This window comes from Quercus robur, chromosome 12, assembly GCF_932294415.1.
Source record: "Quercus robur chromosome 12, dhQueRobu3.1, whole genome shotgun sequence".
Taxonomy (NCBI): domain Eukaryota; kingdom Viridiplantae; phylum Streptophyta; class Magnoliopsida; order Fagales; family Fagaceae; genus Quercus; species Quercus robur.
The window spans coordinates 9,307,084-9,330,893 of NC_065545.1; the positions used below are offsets into that span (position 1 = coordinate 9,307,084).

At 37.8% G+C, this 23,810-nt stretch overlaps 3 protein-coding genes and 2 non-coding genes across 9 annotated transcripts; 2 read left to right on the top strand and 3 right to left on the bottom strand.

Annotated features, from left to right (window-relative positions):
* Positions 1-3,170: 3,170 nt before the first annotated feature.
* LOC126708552 (uncharacterized) lies at positions 3,171-5,445 on the bottom strand. The gene has a single exon (XM_050408336.1). It carries the CDS (start codon positions 5,382-5,384, stop codon positions 3,297-3,299), a length of 2,088 nt encoding a protein of 695 aa, XP_050264293.1. The 5' UTR covers positions 5,385-5,445; the 3' UTR covers positions 3,171-3,296.
* A 104-nt stretch (positions 5,446-5,549) lies between these two features.
* TRNAA-UGC (transfer RNA alanine (anticodon UGC)) lies at positions 5,550-5,622 on the top strand. Its single transcript has one exon. It is a non-coding gene; the product is annotated as a tRNA-Ala (tRNA).
* Positions 5,623-6,395: 773 nt separating this feature from the next.
* On the bottom strand, positions 6,396-13,006 carry LOC126709411 (uncharacterized). Of its 5 annotated transcripts, none has more exons than XM_050409637.1 (9): positions 12,833-13,006; positions 12,691-12,756; positions 12,229-12,588; positions 11,895-12,147; positions 11,686-11,743; positions 7,527-7,613; positions 7,251-7,385; positions 7,001-7,139; positions 6,396-6,737 (listed from the first exon to the last, which is right to left on the bottom strand). In XM_050409637.1, the coding sequence occupies exons 1-9, from the start codon at positions 12,907-12,909 to the stop codon at positions 6,509-6,511; spliced, it is 1,404 nt and encodes a 467-aa protein (XP_050265594.1). In that variant the 5' UTR covers positions 12,910-13,006; the 3' UTR covers positions 6,396-6,508. The 5 variants fall into 5 exon arrangements, with proteins under 5 accessions (XP_050265594.1, XP_050265593.1, XP_050265591.1 ...); XM_050409636.1 differs by lacking the exon at positions 7,527-7,613 and adding an exon at positions 10,644-10,730 and having other exon boundaries at positions 12,833-13,004; XM_050409634.1 differs by lacking the exons at positions 7,251-7,385; positions 7,527-7,613 and adding exons at positions 10,353-10,487; positions 10,644-10,730 and having other exon boundaries at positions 12,833-13,004.
* On the top strand, positions 8,669-8,741 carry TRNAA-UGC (transfer RNA alanine (anticodon UGC)). Its single transcript has one exon. It is a non-coding gene; the product is annotated as a tRNA-Ala (tRNA).
* Positions 13,007-15,870: 2,864 nt separating the features above from the next.
* Positions 15,871-19,375, bottom strand: LOC126710316 (uncharacterized). The gene is made up of 8 exons (XM_050410720.1): positions 18,963-19,375; positions 18,732-18,765; positions 18,220-18,372; positions 17,668-17,757; positions 16,726-16,791; positions 16,320-16,414; positions 16,159-16,206; positions 15,871-16,072 (listed from the first exon to the last, which is right to left on the bottom strand). The coding sequence occupies exons 1-8, from the start codon at positions 19,232-19,234 to the stop codon at positions 15,955-15,957; spliced, it is 876 nt and encodes a 291-aa protein (XP_050266677.1). The 5' UTR covers positions 19,235-19,375; the 3' UTR covers positions 15,871-15,954.
* Positions 19,376-23,810: the final 4,435 nt, after the last annotated feature.

Below are 23,810 nucleotides of genomic sequence, written 5' to 3' on the forward strand. Positions count from 1 at the left end.
GGTTTCCAAGATCTTCATAGTCTTTCGCCGTGATGATAGACGACAGCTTCTCCAAGGCATACTTGGAGTCGTCGCGGAGAAGGGAAGGAGGTCTCTCTTGCTTACCGTCTGGGGCCGTCATCAATCCTTTTCCCGTCCCCTTCTTAGCTGGGGTGACGGTCTTGTTACCCTCAGCCATTAAACCAACCACAGGTTCAAGAGAGACCTTTGGTTGCTTAAATGGACGGTCGGATTTTGATGTCGGTTTCCTCTTCGGGGTTGAAGCCGACACCCTAGGTACCACCTCGCCGGATTCCCTCTTCTTGACGGCTTGAGACTTGATTAAAGCTCTCCATTTTGCGTCTTCCATCTCTGCAAATAATGACGGATGAAATTAAAACTAAGTAAAGTCAGTTAAATGGCAAAGTAAAGTCGACGGGCTTACGTCTATGAACTCGCTCGTCGTATCTAATTGCCTCTTGGGTGGGCTCAGGACCGTCGCAGTACCAATGTATGGTCTTCGGGTTTACCAACTTAGCCCAAGTCCTTTCCTCCGGCGTAGTTTTTCTGCAAATCTTTTCAAGAAAACTAAATTCCTCAAGGCTGACTTGTGGGCGCCGTCTACCTGCAGAGAAAGGCGATCAAGATATAGACATAAAAAAGGACGGATACGAAAAGCATTACAAAATTAAGACGAGTGCATACACGATTGATTTATCACTGCCCAGGTTGTGTCGACAGGCATGTACTCCGTCTCCCCTGGACGGCTCATCCATCTGTCACCCTCCAGGAAGAAGTAGCGACTCTTCCAGTCTCTATTTGAGTCTGGGGTCTCAAAGATCACCTTCAACAAGGGGCTCCGACTAGCAAAACTATACATCCCCCTTGATCCAGAAATCTCGTCTGGACGGTAACAGTGAAGAAATTCACGGACCGTCAGTTTCCTTTCCCCATCCGACATTGCACCGTAAAGAATCTCCATGGCTATGAAGACCCTCCAGGCGTTAGGGGATATCTGGGTGACGGACAACCCCAGATAGTGCAAAGGTTCCCTATGAAGTGTAGAAAGCGGGAATCGAAGTCCAGCCTTCAACGCCTGCTCGTACACTCCGACACCGTCTACCCCTTCATAGTAACACTTCTCCGACACATATGGTAGACGGATGGAAACATAGTCCGGGATTTGGAAGTTGGTTTTGAAAGTGCTGAAATGTTTCTCCCTGATGACGGATGTAAACCTATGCACCGTCCACTCTGGCAACATGATGAACTGCCTTAGTCCATCAGCACCTACAACGGACTCTAGTGCTTGATCCCCGTCGTCATCAGAACCCTCTATTTCAACTATCTCCACATCCTCATTTGTTGAGGATGAAGAAGAGGCAGACGGACTCCTATCTTCGCCGGGGCTCTCTTGGTCTTTATGACCGGACGGGTATACATCCTTGTATTCCGTCCCATCACGAACCACCGACTGGTTACTTGATGCACTAGACATTTCCTACAATTGACGATGAAACCTAAGACCGACGGGTTTGAAAGTATTGACGGGTATGGAAAGCCTAACAACAATGCATGGACGGAAATGTAACTTGATTATAGTATTAGAAGTACTTACCACACTTAGCAGAGGAGAGGTGACGGTTGGTGTAATCAGTAGATGTTCGTCCTCGACGGATTGCTCTGACAAGGTTGACGGCTTCGCTCTGACAAACGATTTCTGATTGAAAATTGAAAAAATGAGAGAGTGAGGCGCCTTATATATATAGGAGATGCACGGAAGACGAAGCGACGCTTCGATCCTATACAACGGCCATTCAGAGAGTGACACGTGGCATGCTTAATAAATGCTGACAACCTGTCAGTACGCACCAACAGATTTGTACCCATCATGTAACCGTCAACTTGATGAATCTTCCTCTGACGGGTTGATCCATCTGGAACCGTCATCCTATCTTGCATGAATCCGTCATAAAATGCCCGTCATACCCATACGTTAGGATCGTCACCCCATTGATCCTTTGACCTAAAAGGTGACGGATCATTGGGGTGAAAGGGGCAACTGAAGATGGTAAAATATAGAGCCTGATGGGCCTACCTTAATGGGCCTGACGGATCGGAACTGGTGGGCCTGAATAAAGATGATCCCCTGCACCTTGAAGGCCCATTGCTGACAGACGTAGTAAGGGCCCATAATCCGAAGTCCATATCGCCTAGAAAAGCCTTAAGATCCAAAAATGGAAATCCTTGCTCACTACGCTCAGACGAATTTGTATTAGAGTCCCACATGGAAAAGATTTGGAAACCAAGAAGAAAAGTCAACCCTTTGTCACTATAAAATGCCTACCACCCTCAAAAATCGAGGTACGCTTTAATTGACCCTCTCTAACGCTCTAAGTAAAACAGAAGAATTCTAACTTGACCGTCGGAGAGCTTTTGGCCGGCACCACACCGGTGCTCTCTGAAGGACTTCTTTCGATTGCTTCTGTCGTGCAGGTTCGCTTCGAGTTGCGAGTACGGTGTGACCCATTGGTGACAATTTTCGACGTCATCATAAACAATAATGAAAACATGATGTTGTTTCCTATTTAAAACTGTAATTTAGATACATCACACAAGGGTTACTTGCTCTTATCCATTCCCCAGGTAGTGTTTTTGTGTCTTCTATGTTCTACTAATGACTGACTTCCATTCTGCTGTGAAGTTCTTTCTTATCTCATTGATAATTCTGGCCATAAGGGGGGGGAGTAAATGCAATGGCATGCGAGTTTTATTCCAGGACAATTGCTCTGATAATTTCACCCTATAATATAACCACTTTTTCTGCACTGAGAAAATGTCAAATATGATTTCTTACTAATTCCAACCAAACTGTTTCTCATAAGACCTCATTATATATGGTACAAAATCTCTTTCTATTGGCTGATTGTTGCATGGTGCAAAGCTGAAACCCAACAACGAATTGGGAAATTTTGATAAATTCTATTTAATGCAACGAATACTTCTTTCCGATTGGATAGCAAAAAGCCAATAGTGTTCGGATCAAACTTTGTGTGGATATATTCAAATGCACTTGGTAGATTTGATCACGATAGTCCAGTCCTGTATGCTTTTTCAATGATTTTAACAATCAGAGGATTAATTCTAGCACTCGTATTCAGCAAATTGGCATTTCTTCAAACAATTATTCGTATCAAAATACATGGATTTTCATTTATTTGTTTTGCTGAATCGAAATTTTATTCACGATACAAGAAAAAAGACAAAAGAAAAATCACACACAACAACACACGTTGCTCAATAAGATGAAAAGTCCATTAGATATCGCATGATATCCAAAGTGGTTCCTCAAACTCGCCTCTCAACTCATCTTCATCTTCATCCTCACTCCTCAAACACAAACGCTCCAAATCCAGCTCCTCACCCCCCGTGTACCACGCTGGAGTGCCATTTTCATAAGCATTACACGTCAGCCTCCTCAGACCGCTCCCATCCAATCTCACCAAGTACAGATCTCCATATGGCTGAAACTGATTGGGCCACGACACCGGCTCAGCCGTCACCCCACCCAAATTAGCCGTAAATAACAGCCACTCCCCATCTTCACTAAAGCACACGTGGTTTATCCTCTCACTGACCACGTCATCCGATCCTTCTGATCCCGCCACGTGGATCCTACGCAAATCAGAGCCGTCCGGTTTAACCACGTAGATGCCGAACGTAGCCACGTCGTCAGGGTTATGTCTGTTAGATGAGAAGGCTATGAGATCTCCTTTAGGTGACCAACTGGGCATTGTATCAATCCACGGCCCCTCCGTTAACCTCCGTAAGCCGCCGTCAACAAACTCGCCGTTAACGGCGTCAACTATGTACAAATTTTTGAACCCAGACCGTCCAGACCGAAACACAATAGACTTGCCGTCAGGGGAACATGACGGAAAAGCGTTATTCCCCGTTTCCTCCTTCGTCAAAATCTTAACGTCGCACTTGACGTCTACACCATCACCGTTGAGATCCGATGGGTCGAATTTGATCCTTGCGATCTGGACCGTTGCTTTTGCTGACTGGAATATCGGTCCCACCGAGGTGTAGATGACGTGTTTCTCTGTGGGACTCCATGCGTTGTAAAATGCTGTACGGCCTTTGAGTAGGGTCCACCGCTTAGAACCGTTTGATTTGAAGACTTTGACGCCTGAGTTGGTATCGAAGTTGGGATTAAACGCGACGAAATCGCCGTTGGGAGAGAAAGAAGGAAACGAAGCGTTTATTCTGAGCATTTTGATTGGTTTTATCGGAGACAAAACCGGGTTCAGGTTTGGAATCGTTGACTCGCCCTGACTTGACCCGGTGCCTCGGAACCGGTGGTACCCGATGAACTTTGAACCCGGGGAGACAAACGGGTTGTAATGGTGGAGATTCGGGTTCAGTGTCTCTGTGACCGGGTGAAAAGTCTCTGACTCGATGTCGAATATCTCCACGTGGCGGAAATTCTTGCCGCGCCTCCGAGTGGCAACGGCGAGTCTTTTCCCGTCGTGTATCGCCGCCGGAGTGAAGCAGTGGAGCCCCGGAGGTGTGACCCGAGTGGCAGTGTTTGGAGGGCCGGAATGTTTGAGATTTCCCAGGACATCAACCCGGAAAATGCTCCACCAACCATCTTCAGCTTGGCGGTGAAAGTAGATGACTGAGTCACCGAACCAGGTGGGCCAGCCACCTCGTTCGCAAACAGTGACACGGTTATCCGGGTCGGATTCTGGGAACACAACTATATCAGTGTTTAGCTCGTGGAACTCACCGCCCCAAGAACGAGACCCGTACGAAGCAACGGCTATAAACTTTCCAGACTGAGAAATAGCTGGACTGTAATCAACAGAACCTAACGGAGTCAAACGGGTAAGGTCCAGTTCATCGATCCGGGTCGAGTAGAGAGCGGACCAGCTCTTGAAGAGCCGGCCGGGATCTTCGTGAGCGGAGATGAAATAGACTCGGTCGTTATTCACGACGGGACGGTCGTGGAAAAGACTTGAGGGCACGAAAGGTAAAGATTTGGGAGAGGACAACCCGGGTCGGGTAAGATAAAAACGGGGCGAACCGGTTCGTTCGGAGACGAAGACGATGGTTTGGTTGTCATCGAGGAATTGGGCATTGAAATTGACAGAGATACCGTCAGTGAGGCGGTGCTCTGGGCCGAGAGTGGTGGGTTGTTGGGGTTGGAGTTGGAGAGAGAAGATGTCGAAGCCATAGTTGGACCTTCCGACTGTGCTGAAGATGATAGTGCCCTTGGGAATGGGATGATCCATTTGAGAGTGAGTGTGGTGAGAGTGGAGACTAAAATAATTATTAGTATTGATAAGGAGAAGCGGGGAGGCTGATGAACCAGTGGTGATACGCATGAGGTGACGTAGCATTTGTCGTCTTTTCTTGACTAATCAGTAAATCCACTCTGATCAAATCTTGCAATGTATGAATTTTCAAAGAGAAAAAATGGATTGGAACGAAATCCTCAAGAGATGGGAACTTGTTTCCCAAGGCAAAAGCGTTTTATAATTACGTTTAAGAGAGATTATCAGCAAGGGGATGTAGCTCACATGGTAGAGCGCTCGCTTTGCATGCGAGAGGTACGGGGTTCGATACCCCGCATCTCCATCTATCTATTTTTTACCCTTTATCTCTTGAGTCTTTTATTCTTGTGAGGAGAGATGTGTTCAAAAAGCCAAATTGAATTTGGCCAAGCCCTTTTTCAAGTCAGCATATGACTAATGGGCCTTCAGATAAGGCCATAAGGGTGACACATCTGCTCATGCTCATCCATCTGAATCTGAATCTGAAAAGTGCAGGCAGATTACTAGATTACGATTCTACTAAGCTTATGAAAGAAAGTTGAAGAATGAAATGGGCGAATAGCTAACCAAATTATAGCCATGAGGAAATTAGTTTTAGACTTGCTCCACTTTTATAATGGCAGAGATAGCCAGTCACATTTTACAAGCTCCCTAATTTTTGCAATATAAAGTAAAAGCTCCCTAATTTAAGAGGAAAGTAAGCAAAGTGTATCAATTGTAGGCTGTTCAAAGAGATTAGAGACTCACTTACTTGTGCAGTATAAAGTTGAACATATTTCACTAAGATTGTGTAACCAGTGAAACATATTTTGTCAGAGTTTTATGGTCAGAACAATACTGCTTTGTGCTTTTCGTCTTTAGTTTTTCTAGAAGGCTAAGATGCTGCTGGAGAGTATGCAATCTGCCGAAGCAGATTGTACCTTGTTCTACCTTGTCCTGGTTAGCTAAACTTTTGCAATACTCGTGTCAATTACCAAATTTCATCCCAAAATTTTTTTGTCAAATTGTCCCTAGCCAAGTCCAAACTGAAGAGATGAATGTTATCGTGTAAATGTATTTCATTCACTTGCCAAGCAATTCTCAGAACTATACTCCTCATTTCAAAACTTGAATAAGAGTGTCATACAGTAACACATTTTAGCAAAATTGGAAATAATACGACCTTACATAAAAGAAAAAACAAAGACATCTCAAAATTGATTAGTATGTCTAGCAATCAGTAAATGGTTTTCAGGAGAAATGCTTGATGGAACATATTTGACAAACTCTGTTTCTAAACCACATTCCTTAACCCACATCAATCTTCCCATGTCAATAATCTGCTTGCACATAAACCCCAAGACTGCCCTTTCAACTGCTTTCATGTTCCTCACAATGTCTTCAACTCCACTTGCATCTCCACCACATTCTTTATTTTCACTGTCATAGCATGAAAAAAAAGTAACTGCGTCAATTATTTAAAATGAAACCCCAACCCAAATTTTTTTCCAAAATTCCTACAAGAAGACTTGAAGAATGAATCTACATTATGACAATTTCAAACTAATTACACTGACTCTAGATATGAAAAAAGCAACTTGGTCAATTGCTTAATATGAAACACCAACCCAAATTTTTTCCCAAAATTCCTACATGAAAACTTGAAGAATGAATCTACATTATGACAATTTCAAACTCATTACATTGACTCTAGATGCAATTTGACATCAGGAACTTCAGGAAGATCTGAACCATGGTCAGCATCTACCGCCCAGCTGGTAAACCATGTAATTACATGAAATTCTTCCTTGGTGATCCCCAAATGTGATAAATATTTTTTACCTGCAGGGTGGCCAGGGTCACAGAGCTAGTGAGCTCATAATAAATTGATCTAAAATTAATAAACATGGCCAGCTATTGCTTCATATTTTCAGGGCAGGATAAATTGATTACTTGTATAGTGTTTCCACTGGCAAAGATGATGGCAACATGTTGCTATAGCTAGACCTCTCAGATTCCGATTAGCACTGCAGTGTTCGACACTATCCTGACTAAAATGTTCAGCAAGGCAACATCTTAGAGTCAAATCTGCAGCCAAAAGTTATAAAAGATGAACTTATTTTGTCACTCAATCCTTCATTAATGACAGTTATTTACATAAAATGCAGTGATTATCCTATGAATTTCATAGTCAAGGTTGTATGGAAATTGCATAAGTATAACAATTACCTGTAGCAGGCCCACAAAGATGTTTACCAATAGCCAGGTAAGGAGATCCTCGTAAAGACTCAACGGCATTCAAGTTTAAATCCTCAACTGCAACAGTTGAAATTTCACAATGTAACAAGGTATGCACGCACAATAAATTGTTATCTTGTTATATTTTATACATAGCAAGAATTCAGCATGTAGATATATGCCATCACTTTGTGACGTAAAACTTTCAGAAGGAACTTAAATCTATAGAAGTTTTTTGCTGGTGAGTATAACATAATACTACCCTCAATAGAGTGGAAATTCGACCCAAGATAACTACAGCTAAGACAATATGGTAGGATATAACTAAGAATCTAAGAATCCTCAAACAATGCAAGTAGGTATCAGACTGCAATATGAAGCTTCCACAACTTAAATTCTATGTAAGAAAAATGCTTCATGCTGTTTAAACAACTAGATGTTACATTTGTTAATCCATAATGCCAAGTACTTTCCAAATGCAAGTGCTCATGGCAGTGGTAAACAGACTATAGCATCACTAAAACACCACCACCTTCATTGCCAGAGTTGCTACACAAGAACAAAAGCTATTCACACCATCACAACACTAAATAAAGTTGTCAACACTGTTTTCACCACCACCATTATCACCAATACTCATTCCTCTCTTAAGTAGTGTAAATTGACTAAACCTAAATACAAGCTGCATAAAAGAAGCTAGTGATACACAATGTATTATTCATGAAGTGTACTTAGCCTTCAAAATATACTATATACATGTTCATGCTCTAGCAAGTACCCATGGTTTGTGAGTTTGCATAAAATCATTGGAAACAACTGAATTCTAAATGCATTACATTACCTTACCTTGTAACTTGGGTTATGCAAAGTACAAATTTCAAAGATTTGAGTCTTTCTTAAACATAGGAGTATAATCTTAGTTAAATGTTCCAGAATAAAGATGTCCTATCAAAATATGTTTTCCAGCATTTGTCGTCTTTTCTTGACTAATCAGTAAAGCCACTCTGATCAAATCTTGCAATGTATGAATTTTCAAAGAGAAAAATGGATTGGAACGAAATCCTCAAGAGATGGGAACTTGTTTCCCAAGGCAAAAGTGTTTTATAATTGCGTTTAAGAGAGATTATCAGCATGGGGATGTAGCTCACATGGTAGAGCGCTCGCTTTGCATGCGAGAGGTACGGGGTTCGATACCCCGCATCTCCATCTATCTATTTTTTCCCCTTTGTCTCTTATTCTTGTGAGGAGAGATGGGTTCAAAAAGCCTAATTGAATTTGGCCAAGCCCTTTTTAAAGTCAGCATATGACTAATGGGCCTTCAGATAAGGCCATAAGGGTGACACATCTGCTCATGCTCATCCATCTGAATCTGAAAAGTGCAGGCAGATTACTAGACTACGATTCTACTAAGCTTATGAAAGAAAGTTGATGAATGAAATGGGCGAATAGCTAACCAAATTATAGCCATGAGGAAATTAGTTTTAGACTTGCTCCACTTTTATAATGGCAGAGATAGCCAGTCACATTTTACAAGCTCCCTAACTTTTGCAATATAAAGTAAAAGCTCCCTAATTTAAGAGGAAAGTAAGCAAAGTGTATCAATTGTAGGCTGTTCAAAGAGATTAGAGACTCACTTACATGTGCAGTATAAAGTTGAACATATTTCACTAAGATTGTGTAACCAGTGAAACATATTTTGTCAGAGTTATATGATCAGAACGATACTGCTTTGTGCTTTTCCTCTTTAGTTTTTCTAGAAGGCTAACATGCTGCTGGAGAGTATGCAATCTACCAAAGCAGATTGTACCTTGTTCTACCTTGTGCTGATTAGCTATACTTTTGCAATACTCGTGTCAATTACCAAATTTCATCCCAAAAAAAATTTGTCAAATTGTCCCTAGCCAAGTCCAAACTGAAGAGATGAATGTTATCGTGTAAATGTATTTCATTCACTTGCCAAGCAATTCTCAGAACTCTACTCCTCATTTCAAAACTTGAATAAGAGTGTCATACAAAAACACATTCTAGCAAAATTGGAAATCATACAACCTTACATAAAAGAAAAAACAAAGACATCTCAAAATTGATTAGTATGTCTGGCAATCAGTAAATGGTTTTCAGGAGAAATGCTTGATGGAACATATTTGACAAACTCTGTTTCTAAACCACATTCCTTGACCCACATCAATCTTCCCATGTCAATAATCTGCTTGCACATAAACCCCAAGACTGCCCTTTCAACTGCTTTCATGTTCCTCACAATGTCTTCAACTCCACTTGCATCTCCACCACATTCTTTATTTTCACTGTCATAGCATGAAAAAAGTAACTGCGTCAATTGCTTAAAATGAAACACCAACCCAAATTTTTTTCCAAAATTCCTACAAGAAAACTTGAAGAATGAATCTACATTATGACAATTTCAAACTAATTACACAGACTCTAGAAATGAAAAAAGTAACTTGGTCAATTGCTTAAAATGAAACACCGACACAAATTTTTTCCCAAAATTTCTACAAGAAAACTTGAAGAATGAATCTACATTATGACAATTTCAAACTCATTACATTGACTCTAGTTGCAATTTGACATCAGGAACTTCAGGAAGATCTGAACCATGGTCAGCATCTACCGCCCAACTGGTAAACCATGTAATTGCATGAAATTCTTCCTTGGTGATCCCCAAATGTGATAAATATTTTTTACCTGCAGGGTGGCCAGGGTCACAGAGCTAGTGAGCTCATAATAAATTGATCTAAAATTAATAAACATGGCCAGCTACTGCTTCATATTTTCAGGGCAGGATAAATTGATTACTTGTATAGTGTTTCCACTGGCAAAGATGATGGCAACATGTTGCTATAGCTAGACCTCTCAGATTCCGATTAGCACTGCAGTGTTCGACACTATCCTGACTAAAATGTTCAGCAAGGCAACATCTTAGAGTCAAATCTGCAGCCAAAAGTTATAAAAGATGAACTTATTTTGTCACTCAATCCTTCATTAATGTCACTCAATCCTTCATTAATGACAGTTATTTACATAAAATGCAGTGATTATCCTATGAATTTCATAGTCAAGGTTGTATGGAAATTGCATAACAATTACCTGTAGCAGGCCCACAAAGATGTTTACCAATAGCCAGGTAAGGAGATCCTCGTAAAGACTCAACAGCATTCAAGTTTAAATCCTCAACTGCAACCGTTGAAATTTCACAATGTAACAAGGTATGCACGCACAATAAATTGTTATCTTGTTAGATTTTATACATAGCAAGAATTCAGCATGTAGATATATGCCATCACTTTGTGACATAAAACTTTCAGAAGGAACTTAAATCTATAGAAGTTTATTGCTGGTGAGTATAACATAATACTACCCTCAATAGAGTGGAAATTCGAACCAAGATAACTACAGCTAAGACAATATAGAAGGATATAACTAAGAATCTAAGAATCCTCAAACAATGCAAATAGGTATCAGACAGCAATATGAAGCTTACACAACTTAAATTCTATGTAAGAAAAATGCTTCATGCTGTTTAAACAGCTAGATGTTACATTTGTTAATCCATAATGCTAAGTACTTTCCAAATGCAAGTGCTCATGGCAGTGGTAAACAGACTATAGCATCACTAAAACACCACCACCTTCATTGCCAGGGTTGCTACAAAAGAACAAAAGCTATTCAAACCATCACAACACTAAATAAAGTTGTCAACACTGTTTTCACCACCACCATTATCACCAATACTCATTCCTCTCTTGAGTGGTGTAAATTGACTAAACCCAAATACAAGCTGCATAAAAGAAGCTAGTGGTACGCAATGTATTATTCATGAAGTACACTTAGCCTTCAAAATATACTATATACATGTTCATGCTCAAGCAAGTACCCATGGTTTGTGAGTTTGCATAAAATCATTGGAAACAATTGAATTCTAAATGCATTACATTACCTAACCTTGTAACTTGGGTTATGCAAAGTACAAATTTCAAAGATTTGAGTCTTTCTTAAACATAGGAGTATAATCTTAGTTAAATGTTCCAGAATAAACATGTCCTATCAAAATGATCATAAAATACAGAAATGATCTAATAAGGGAAGTACAAAATATGTTTTCCAACAACAATATTCCAGAGATCCTTACTGTCAATTCTCAAACGCTCTAATATCAAGCTCTCTTTCTGTCGCAAGGATCGATCAGCCTATGAGTAGCAAGCATTGGCACAACATAAAATTAATATCTCTTATCAATCTCAGTTCAAAGAGTTCACGAACAACTCCAAATTAAGTTATAAGAAATTACAGCCAACATTAGTCTTAATGTAAGAAACAACCAAGTCCAACCAAACTAACCTTCAGCTTGTATGACTTCCGCTCAACTAGAAAAACCCTTTTGATCCCATAACAATCAGCAAGCATTTGTGTCAAATACCCTCTTCCTGCACCAAATTCAACCACTGCAGAGACACCATTTTTCTCATCTTCAGATGCCTCCTCACAATCACATTGTTCCCTCCCAATAGCATTCTTCAACACCCCAAATTCTTCCAAGTTCCCTAGAATCGATGCCTGTTGCATAACATGTTTCTCCTGAAATGGCAATTTCCTGCAAACAACTCATCTTACAAAACCACACCAACCCCACAAAAGCAAAATATATAAAAGCAAAAAAAGCAAACTCTTTTACCTATCTATTTCTCTCTTCATCCATACATTGCAAGCTTCTGGCATCTTATATGAGTCCCGGATATCCTTACATATTAACCCATGAACAGCCTCAATCTTCTCAATCAATTTACAGAAATCAGGCGCACTCATTCCATAAACAGCACGTCTCTTCATTTCAGAAGATATATTATCCAAAGACTCCGAACCAGGCTTATTTATTGCAACCAAATCTTCAACCTTTTCTTCTTCTTCATCATCATCATTATCTCTGCCAGCATTGATACCCTTTTGATAAAAGGGTTGGAGAGTCAAGGATTGAACTTGTTTGAGTAATGGGCATCTCTTAACATGCCAATCAAGATTTTCTTTGAGCACAGAGCTATTGAATTCACACAAATACCATGCTTAGAGTAAAAAAAAAAAAACCTTTCAGCAGAGAATGAAAATAAGAAGTGGAAGAAGAAGGGAAGAGAGAGATTACTGAGAAGGGTCAAGTGGGCATGGAATCCACTGGCCATTGGACCTGGGGTTGTGGTTGCCACAGAACCTGCATACACAATTTGATTAAGCAAGAGTTTGAGAAATCAAAGACAGAAAAGAACAGAGAGAGATGTTGGTTATACAAGGAATCGTGGAGAGGGAGGTTGGCACAGAATCTGTTCTTTTTGGGAAGCCAGAATTTGCAGCGCCTCTCCTCCATAACCGAAGCTTTTTAGAGTCCAATAGCTTTAGTTTGGAACTCGGTCTCCTGTTGCTGCCGAAAACGTTCTTTTACTTTGCGTTTCCCCTGTTTTCTCTTTCAGTTTACATTTGTTACAAAAAGACAAAAACTCCGAATAACAGGGTTTGTTGTGTCGACCTTTTTAATGTCGTCGTCTTAATAAACTTCAGCCCAAACATTTCGTTTCCCTACGTTGCTCCGATTTTTTTTTTTTTAAGCGAGCAACTTTTCATTATAATGTTTTAACTTTGTTAAGGAAAACTAATTATATTACTGGAAAAAAAAAAGGTTTATGGGTATGTTTAGATACTGCTTATTTTGCTGAAAACTGAAAACAATAAAAAAATAATTTTCGATTACATTGTTCATATGACTTGATACACTGTTCATGTCACATTAACAGTGCACCAAGTACTGGTAAAAAAAAAAGAAAAGGGCTGAAATGCAAAACGTCCAAACATGGATGTGATCCAAACACTCACTACATATCAAAAAATAATCTTATGAGATGATATTATTAGATATCTCTTTCATAGATATGTGTGAGTCTCATATATGTGAGTCTCACATATTGTGAGAAAGAGGTCTCATAATAAAATTGTCTTCTAAAATACATTCTTGTATTTTCTCAACCAAAAAAAAATAAAAATAAAAATAAAAATAAAAATGAGATACCTTCTTGTACACGTTGACTCAAGTTCTTCATTTTTAAGAAATCTCTTCAGTAACAACAAATAATAAACCATTTTATAACAATCTATCGCAAACATTTTAAGGTAAAAAACACCTTTGGGGTTTCAATTCTTCCTTTTAAGTCCATGAGATTTTCATATCAACCAAATTGAGCACGGAAACTAAATTACTTTAGCTCTTATGGAAAGAAAAATCATATGAATTTCAAATCTTTACGTTAAGAAGACTCACCAATGGATTCATGCCACTAATTACATTAGTGTCATGTGATTTTTCCATCCATTAAAGCTAAAAGAAGTTAGTCCCATAAATCAATTTGAAAGATATGGAAATCTCATAGAGTTACAAAGAAGAATTGAAACTGATGGTGTTTTTGCTTTTAAACCACATTTTAAGAATTGAAACGCAGAAGCTTGGCAGTGATGTTGATTGATTTAGAATCATTGATACAGTGCATTTTAGGCTCTTCTTGATAGTCTTTTAGGGTTTTGGAGAAAGGAAACTGAAACAATTTGTTTTGGAGATAGAGAAAAAAGAAGTTGGAAATTTTTGGAGTTTAAAAATGGTACAAGTTTCTTGTAGTTTTATTTTCTTATTTGTTCAAGAAATATGTTCACTGTTGCTTAAGCAAAGCAAAATTGGTTTGCATTTCCAATTGAAACCATTTGCAACCCTTACTTAGTAATAAAAACCTTATTCATTTTGATTACTACATTATGTTCATCTAATTTCTTGGTTTGAATTGAAACTGGTATAGCTGTTTCACACAGGACAACTAGAACAAAATTGAAATAACGGAAAAATAAAATATATGACCTAGGAGTCAGTATCTAGGCCTTGCTTGGAGTCAACATCGAGTGGGGAAGCCACTAGGAGTCAGCAACTAGGGTAGACCTGGAGTCAGCACCAGACCAAAAGAAACCAAACGGCCATTTTTTCATTCATCAAAATATCAACTATCTCCTTAAGGAGTACAATAGGTTGCTTATAAAAGATTACTAAACCTAGTTCTAATTGGATCGGAAACCCTAATTTCCTTATTACAAAAATAACCTTGCTTCCAAATTAAAATACTAATAGCCCAATAAACTAATAGGACCTAAAACATAAAAATACAATTGACTTGCAAACATAAATAATACTAAGTACAATTGACTTGCAAACATAAATAATACCAAGTAATAATCTTCTTGCGTCTCCCGCATCACTGCTACTACTACTACTACTGGCTGTAGTAATTGTGGATCAATTCACTTCTGTTGTGGTAATTATGCTAATAATGGACACAGCTCACATTGGGATCCTAAAGTGTTTCTAGGTGTTGTATAATTTGACGTTTCAGTCTTGGTCATCAGCTCTTGCTTAGTTAACTTTAGCCAAGTCTTCGCTTCATGCTATTATCCTGTTCCAATTTCACTGTGATCATTGACTACTTTTAAAACATTTCTTTAAAAATTGTCCTCCAGCAGGTGTGCAAATTTAAGATGTTTGATATGCTTGCAAGTCTTCACTTAATGCCTCTTCTTGTTAGATGGTTTTGATATTCAATCCATATCTTGAAGCTCAAACCTAATGATCCCTTCACAACAACATCGCCACTTTGCCTTCGAAAACGTGGCTTAGCGGTCTATCTGGTAAAGCAGCCACTACTTTGGTAGATTAGGAGGATTTTCAAGGATGCATTGGGATTGGATCATTGGAAACGTGAAATAGCCAATGTCAAGAAGCACCAAGCACAGCAATTAACATGTTTGAATTATCTTATACATTCAAGATTTATACATGGTGAGAGGGAGTTTGCATATATTGGATGCATGAAATATCTTATAGTGTTAAGAAGTAACGTCAATTTTTACATTCTTTCTTCTTTTTCAAGTAAAAATAGGGTCGATTCGTTCCTAGGAATTAAACCTCTGAGAAGTCATTGGACCATTAGACCATTGTTATCAAATCTTAAAATCCAACAAAGACATTTAGGGTTCAAATATTTTCTTCCTCCACTATCAAATTATCAAACATTTGTGATTAACATCAATGATTTTCATCTTAAAATTGTGTATAGACTAAAGGGATCCTTCCAGACTTTTTGCAGCAACATTCACTAACCATATACTGATGCATAGAAAAAAAAATGGAGAAAAATTTGTGCTTACATCGAAACTCTGGTCCAATACCATCTCAATCTCAAAGATTAAAAAAAAAAAAAAAAAAAAAAAAAATCTATAATTAAGACTAGTCCATAGAAAGGAAAAGAAAAACCATGGGATTTAGTTTTATTAATTTTTGGGTATGTTTTAGATTTAGATTTATTTTGTATCACAGAACAAAGAGCTAAAATGACCTCACAAATGCTTGAGGGAACAATCCAGGCAGAACTGAAATTTTAATTTTTTCAATCTGTAGATATATCCAATAACACAGGACGTGAACCAACGCCAAGGAAAAATACCTGTAAATCAAACACATTTGTTAGTTTCATCATATCTACAATTCAAGGGGAAAGCAAGTTGGATAAAGACGATGTAGATAAAATACCATAGGGGAGCCCATGGCGTATTAAGCTCGAGGAAAGGATATGGCCACCTGAGAGATTCAAAATATGTTACTAGCTCTAGAATCAATATCTGAGATATTAGAAAGAGTGTTTCCTTAATCCAACACAGCTACTGAAGGGGACAGAAGAAAATTATACATACCATTTATAAAAACCACATGCACGAATGACCCACTGGAAGGTAACATAGAGACAGCTCCACAGCACAAAATATGCAAACCCAGACCAAAGAAGTGGCTGAAAAACATTATGGAAATGGGATCATCAATCTTGTGAACTCAGATTACAGGAGAGTTAATTTAAAAATGTTCATTCATCCTCCACCCACTTCCCCCCCCCCCCCCCCTCCCCCCCAAAAAAAAGAGGTACTATTTCTATGCCAAAAATACTGGCTAGGCAATCTTAGCCATCTAATCTGACACCTTTACATAAGATGTAAGCTGTTTATATAAATATACTTTAATTTTGTGTGTGTGTTTTCCCGGACAATTTAAAAGCCTGTGAAAGTTCACTCCTAGCTTTCAGCTTCTAAATGTTCGAATACTTACAAGTCTATTGAGAGCTGTATCCAGAATAAGAAAAACAGCATTCAAACTATGGATGCCACCAATCAACTGCCAAGAAAACAAACACATAAACAGTGAGGAGAATATTCATTATAAACTAGTAAATAAAAATGATGATAAGAAGAACTCAAGCAACTTGTCTGCATTTTCTTATAAACAGTACAACTAAAGAAGAAAAAACTGTTCTGTGCATCAATCAAAGATGGAAACTTTTGAAAAAAACAAACAAATGCGTGTCATAGTAACCATGTATGTAAACAATCAGTTCCTAGCCTGCACACACAGCACACACACAGACACACTAATACATTTAAACTGCTGGTTGTAAATTCAAATTTACAAAACTTTAGTATTATTAATGTCAAATAGTGAAGAAGAGGGAAGAGAAGATCCAGAGTACGCAAACAAGCCATACAACATATAAAGTAAAGAAAATAAAGGCAATTATGTGCAACAAGCTATAACCGTATATTGCCTCAAAGATATTTTGAGGAAACAGCCAAACAGGATAAGTAACTAAGCAAAGGAATGCACAAGATATTTGGATTACACCATATAAAAAGCAGACAATCAAGACCTACAAAACATTTATAAGTTTAAATTACATAGATGAGTGAACAAAAGGCAAAAGGCAATGGCATATTTTTGGCCGTAGAATCAAAATGACCCTGAATTGATTCTTCATGGAAGGAGCTCAACCTCGAAGAAATATGCAGCTGAAATCAATGTAATTACATAATAATGCATTTAATTTTGCTAAGCTCCTATTGCGCCATGTTACTGGCAAATCAATTTGTCTTATTAAAACTTTGGCTATTCAATCCCCTAGTTCCATTTTGAGAGCAACTAAAGATTGTGATAGTATGAAGAACATTTTTTATGGGAAAAAAAAGGTCTGATTATTCACTAGAAGTGGACACTCACCAGGGTTATGCTAAACTGATCACCCAATAAAAATGGCACAAGAATACACCAAAACACAATGTCTGTTAGCATCACAGCACCTGCACAAGTCTGTTGAAAATAGAACATTAGCTTCAAACAAAAACTTGAAAAAGCAAATTTCAGAAACTGACAAAAGATTTAAAATATGAAGTTATTTTTGCCACTTAGTAGCACTCTGAGAACCAGTAATCTATTTAGCTTACAATTAATGTCTTGTGTAAAAAAATTATACCACAAACTAAGAAGAAGAGCAACCATTAAAGTTGGTAGGTAAAATATTCAAGTGAGAGTGAAGGCATCAGCCTAAAGGAACTACAAGGATTTAAAGCTATTCTAACAAGAACTTCAGTAACTACAGCCAATGAGTTATAGCTCAAGTGACACACCCTTCTCCCATATTAATGGGATGGAGGGTGAGGTAACTTATCAATTAAAAAAAAAAAAAGATATCCAGGAACTAAGAAAAATGAATCCATTACATTAGAGAAATTTCATCACTAGTTTCAAGTAAAGGCTTCAAAGATGACTAACCTGGTATGTAATTAGCATAAGATATCCCCAAAGTCCCACTTTTTGCTGAATCTCCTCCAATTCCCTTTGAACAGACTCAGCACTATCCCCATTTTTAGAATGAGGTTTCTTGGAGGACAACCGGCATCCATATGCAGATACAATGGTCCCCAGCTACATTATGTGTAAAACAAATGGGTATGGTTTTAGTTGATTTTTAATATTAAAAAAAAAAAAAAAAAAAAAACCCATAACTCCTATGCATATCTTGGAAACCAGAGCAATGAATTTAGGACAGCAACTAATGGAAATCCTTGGTGTAATGGCAAGCGATTCCACCAAAAGTGACAGGTCGCTGGTCCAAGTCTGGAAATCAACCTTTCCAATAAATTGGGGGTGAAGCTGCCTACCATGATCGCAAGAGTGAGAGCTTTGTGCTCTGAGTATGACCTTTTAACTAATGGAAATCCTTCATACAAGAAATACAACAACAAATATATAGGCTTGTTATAAACTTATAGCGCTTGACATACCGCAAAATAGACCATGACCAATGCAAAAGTCCACCTACAAATCAATTACATCAAAGAAATATAAAATTAAACAGCTTTAATTCTTTTTTTTTTTAAAAACCCATAATCTGAAATTCTTCAACAAGCATAAATGAAATGACAATGATTAAATTCTTGAAACCTAACCAACACATGAGATTCATAAGAAATGAAGTGTAAGTAAAAGCCAGAAATTGAGAAATATGGTCTCACTGGGTATAGAAAAAGAAGCAAAAAGCTCCCGCAAAGAAAACCATTTCGTATAACATCCAAGCCAAGCAAACGAAAGCGAAAGCTCGATAGTAAAGAAGCCAAACGGGACTGAAGTTTTTCCAGCACGGAGTCCACAAGTCAGCGTAATTGAAAGGCTGAGCTTCCAATTTTTTGACAAATCTCAGAGCCAACACAGCTGGGGCAGCGACGATGAAAGCACAAACTGGAACTTGCCATTGAACCCAGTATTGTGTGTCGTCCCAGATAGACATTTCTAAGAGACAAATATCTAAAACAAATGATCGAAGAACCTTAAAACAGTGGAAGGACGCGTAAGTTGCTGCAAATGAAAAGGAAGTTCAAAGACCGTTGAAAATATCACCAATGACCAAACAACATGAACATGACCAGTTAGGAAGCTCTTTGGGTTATTTTATAGGCCCATAAAAATAACTTCTGGTCCTTAATAAGTTACTTGTTTCTGGTCCACAACCCCCACAATTTAATTTTCTCCGAAACTAGGTGATATATATATATATATATATATGTATTATTTATACTATTTATAAAAGGATTTCACTCTTTGAATTGGACTTCTATGTGGTTTAGAAATATCTCTAAATTTTATATTTAACAGGGAAAAAATTTGAGAACAACCCGATAAAATATATTTTCAACTCCACTTAAAATCCTTACAGACTAAGATACTTGTTTTCAAAACAAACTTATCCAAAAAATTTTTAAAAAAGGGAAATTATGACACTAAACCAAAAAAAAAAGCCTCATCACACGCACTTATTGTATAAGGTCCTACATCTCACAAAAATGTGAAAGTGATTTACGTCCACCTATTGTATAAATTATTTATGATGTCTTTTATGAGATGAGTTCAAGTTACACCTTGTAAAGTTACACATTTTTTACGCCGTAGATTTTTAACGAGAAATGCTATGTCTACAACATTTCTACAACATTTTTACAACAAATCCTAAGTGGCAAGTTGTTACTGGTTGTTTTTGTTGGGGCAAAAAAGTAATCTTAGTGTTAGTTTTAAATTTGAACCAATAACAACTAATCACCCATGATTTGTTGTAAAAATGTTGTAAAAATGTTGTAGACGTAGCATCTCTCATTTTTAACAGATCTAACAGTTAAAAAAACACATCATTAAATGTTATAACTTTACACCTTTTTCTCCCTCCTTATTTAATGTTTTTCACTTGATTAAAGGTTACATGCCATTTTCAACAACCTGCTTTTTAAATGATTCATCCTAAAAGAGAAATTAAATAGATATTTGATTATGAAATTAAATTATTTGAAATAAAATTAATACAATTATGTATATGATTGAAGTATTGAACACAAAAGTGATCTGCTGCTTTTTAAAAGGTTTCGCATTACAAATGTAACAATAGTGAAAAATTATTATCCCTGCTCATGCTTTGGTTCTCCATATAAAGTAAATTGTTATGGTAATGGTGAAGAAAGTGCCACCTAACAGGGTTATTTAATTAATTAATTAAGAGTAGTTTTATTTTATTGAGCAAAAAAAAAAAGTATAATTCTAATTCATATATCTGATTCTCAAAAAAAAAAAAAAAAAAAATTATATGAAAAAATTTTGTCGGCAAAGGAATCCGAACGTACGTGGGCTTATCTTGTCCTTTGCCTCTTAAATTAAAGTATGCAATGATTTGCAATGTATGTATAGTATTATTCTAATTTTTTTTTTTTTTTAGAAAATAGTATTATTCTAAATTAAATTGATATTTTGAAAGCAATAATAAGTGAGGAGAGAGAATATTAGTATTAATTAGGTAATACTATTAATAAAGTAAAAAGTAATAACATTTAATGATAATTGTAAGAACATGATTTTTAGACCTGTTCCAAAATGTATGGAATCTTGGTCCAGTGAGTCCATTACAATAAATTTGTAGAGAGTGGGTCAAAATAAATAAGGAGAGAGAATATTAGTATTACTTAGGTAATACTATTAATAGAGTAAAAAGTAAAAACATTTAATGATAATTGTAAGAACACGATTTTCAGACCTGTTCCAAAATGTATGGAATTTTGGCCTAGTGAGCCCAGTACAATAAATTTGTAGAAAGTGGGTCAAAGAGTTACGCTTTAGTGCACGGATAATAGTTAGTATGGTGTTCATGCCAATCAAACATAGATGAACTAAGTTTATCAAAGAAAGTTTGTTCTCGGCACAATCCAAGGAGTTTTGTTCTAGTAAATATTGAATGAGAATGGTTACAGGAGTTCTTGAAATTGTTACAGTACTTTCTCTATTCATTCCAGGCCCTTTCTCCATGGTGGGTTTCTCCTATTATATAGTCCCCTTTGAACAATCTTGGCCTTCCATTTATTGATCTTCCAAACCTATACTTGAGTGCCTGTCCCATCAGACATCCTCTCTGGCATTCTGTGAGTTGTGGTAACTGAAATAGCACTGTTCAGGGGTTTTAGTCCACATAAATGCAGTGTTAACAGCTTTCTCTTAGATATTCTTGAGTTCCTATCCTTTATAACTTCCTGGAAGGTCACTCTGACTATTTAGAACTTATATATGACTGTGCTTTAGCTGGTTCGAGGAGATATTCCTCCTCGGACTCGGACTACCATGCTCTCGGCCAAAGTCCCACGCCCCATTGTATGATTTTTGGGCCCATGACCCCACAATAGCCCCTTAAAACTCCGGGTTTTTCTTTTCATCCGAGGAGAAAAGTGGGGTTTTGAATTCTTTAATGAGTGAGCCCTACTTGATCCTTTGATTTACACCCGTGGGAGTGCCGTTTCATATTCCTAATTTTGTACTGTAGATTGCTCCATTCAGAGCTACCAATCTGAGGAGTTGGTTATAATCTTGGGTCTGTCTTGACACTTAGTGAGAAACAAATAGATATCATGGAATGTTACTTTCCCTAAAGTATGTGGTTCGAGGAGCCAGGCATGACTAAGATTTAGTTTAAACACTTGAAAAGTTGTCATGGAGTGTTAACCTTCCCACATCATCTGGTTCGAGGACTGAGGCATGATTGAGTTCAGTTTAACCACTTCCAAAGATTCCAGTGCGTGTTAATTTCCCTAAAGCAGGAGGTCCGAGGACTCGGCATAGCTAAGGTTCTGTTTAACCGCTTCAAAAGATTCTAGTGCATGCTAATTTCCCCAAAGCAGGAGGTCCGATGACTCGGCATAGCTAAGGTTTTGTTTAACCGCTTCAAAAGATTCCAGTGCGTGCTAATTTCCCCAAAGTAGGAGGTTTGAGGACCCGGCATAGCTAAGGTTCTGTTTAACCGCTTCAAAAGATTATAGTGCGTGTTAATTTCCCCAAAGCAAGAGGTTCGAGGACCCGGCATAGTTAAGGTTTGTTTAACCGCTTAGCAGGAAGTCTGAGGGACCTAACGTAGCTAAGGTTCTGGTTTAACATTTATAAAGATGTCATTGAATTAGCCCCGCTGCGGAGCCCCAGACTGGATGGGAATACCTTGCACATCAAGGTTTTGTCTTTGGAGTGAACAGCCATTCTCTGGTTGAACTGGCTCACATGTTCTACAGGATTCGTTCGACCATTGTAGATGGTGAACGTGGGCTGATGGAATTGTCGAGGAAGTTTAGCCCCCTCTATTTTGCGCGTGAAGGGTGATTTGGAGATTTGATTCAACGCCTTCACCATAGCGTCATTTCCCGAGCCTTCTCGAGGTGGGCTCCTATTGATGGGGGCCTGATCCTGCCATCTTTAACTGTTGTACTCATTATTTGCACAAGCTCTTCTCACTGACGGCGCCAATTGTAGGGACACAATTTTCAGACCTGTTCCAAAATGTATGGAGTCTTGACCCAGTGAACCCAGTACAATAAATTTGTAGAGAGTGGGTCAAAGAGCTAGGTTTTAGTGCATGGATAATAGTTAGTATGGTGTTCATGCCAATCAAACATAGATGAACTAAGTTTATCAAAGAAAGTTTGTTCTTGGCACAATCCGAGGAGTTTTGTTCTAGTAAATATTGAATGAGAATGGTTATAGGAGTTCTTAAGTTTGTTCTTGGCCTTCCATTTGTTGATCATCCAAACTTATACTTGAGTGCCTGTCCCATCAGACATCCTTTCTGGCGTTCTGTGAGTTGCATAACCGAGGTAGCACTGTTCAGGGGTCTTAGTCCACATAAATGCGGTGTTAACAATTTTCCCTTAGATATTCTTGAGTTCCTATCCTTTAGAACTTCTTGGAAGGTCACTTTGACTATTTAGGACTTATATCTGACCGTGCTTTAGCTGGTCCGAGGAGATATTCCTCCTCGGACTCGGACTACCATGCTCTCGGCCAAAGCCCCACGCCCCATTGTATGATTTTTGGGCCTATGACCCCACAATAATTTTTTTCAATCGTTAGATCTCTTAGATATCTGGTGTAAAAAATGTGTAATTTTACTAAAGTTACACCAAGTATAACTTGAACATATCTCGTCTTTTATATATATATATATATATATATATATATATTTATGATGTAACTAATCATATATCATAATTGGTTAGTAATTTATTCTAAAAAAAATGGTTAGTAATTTTGATGGGAAAGATTATATATATAAAATGAGATGAATAAGTAGGAATATATGGAAAGATAGGATTCGAAATGAGGAAATTCGTTTAAAAATAATTGATGAAAAGATGAGAGAAAGTCGGTTGAGATGATTTGGTTATGTTTAAAGTGAAGAGAGTAATGAGTTGGTAAGAAAGAGTGAGTTGATCCATGTTTAAGGAACAAAAAAATGTAGAAGAAGACTAAGAATAACATTAGTAGAAATAATAATAATTAAAAAAAAATGCTAG

Excerpts from the sequence above, each read along its gene's own strand:
- LOC126708552 (XM_050408336.1), bottom strand. The coding sequence starts at position 5,384 with ATGCTACGTCACCTCATGCGTATCACCACTGGTTCATCAGCCTCCCCG.
- LOC126710316 (XM_050410720.1), bottom strand. The coding sequence starts at position 19,234 with ATGTCTATCTGGGACGACACACAATACTGGGTTCAATGGCAAGTTCCA. Across the intron at positions 17,758-18,219 it reads TTATGCTAATTACATACCAG|ACTTGTGCAGGTGCTGTGAT; the intron begins GTTAGTCATCTT and ends TATTTTCAACAG. Across the intron at positions 16,415-16,725 it reads ATACAGCTCTCAATAGACTT|CCACTTCTTTGGTCTGGGTT; the intron begins GTAAGTATTCGA and ends AATGTTTTTCAG.
- LOC126709411 (XM_050409637.1), bottom strand. The coding sequence starts at position 12,909 with ATGGAGGAGAGGCGCTGCAAATTCTGGCTTCCCAAAAAGAACAGATTC. Across the intron at positions 12,757-12,832 it reads CTCCCTCTCCACGATTCCTT|GTTCTGTGGCAACCACAACC; the intron begins GTATAACCAACA and ends TTGTGTATGCAG. Across the intron at positions 12,148-12,228 it reads ATGAAGAGAGAAATAGATAG|GAAATTGCCATTTCAGGAGA; the intron begins GTAAAAGAGTTT and ends AGTTGTTTGCAG.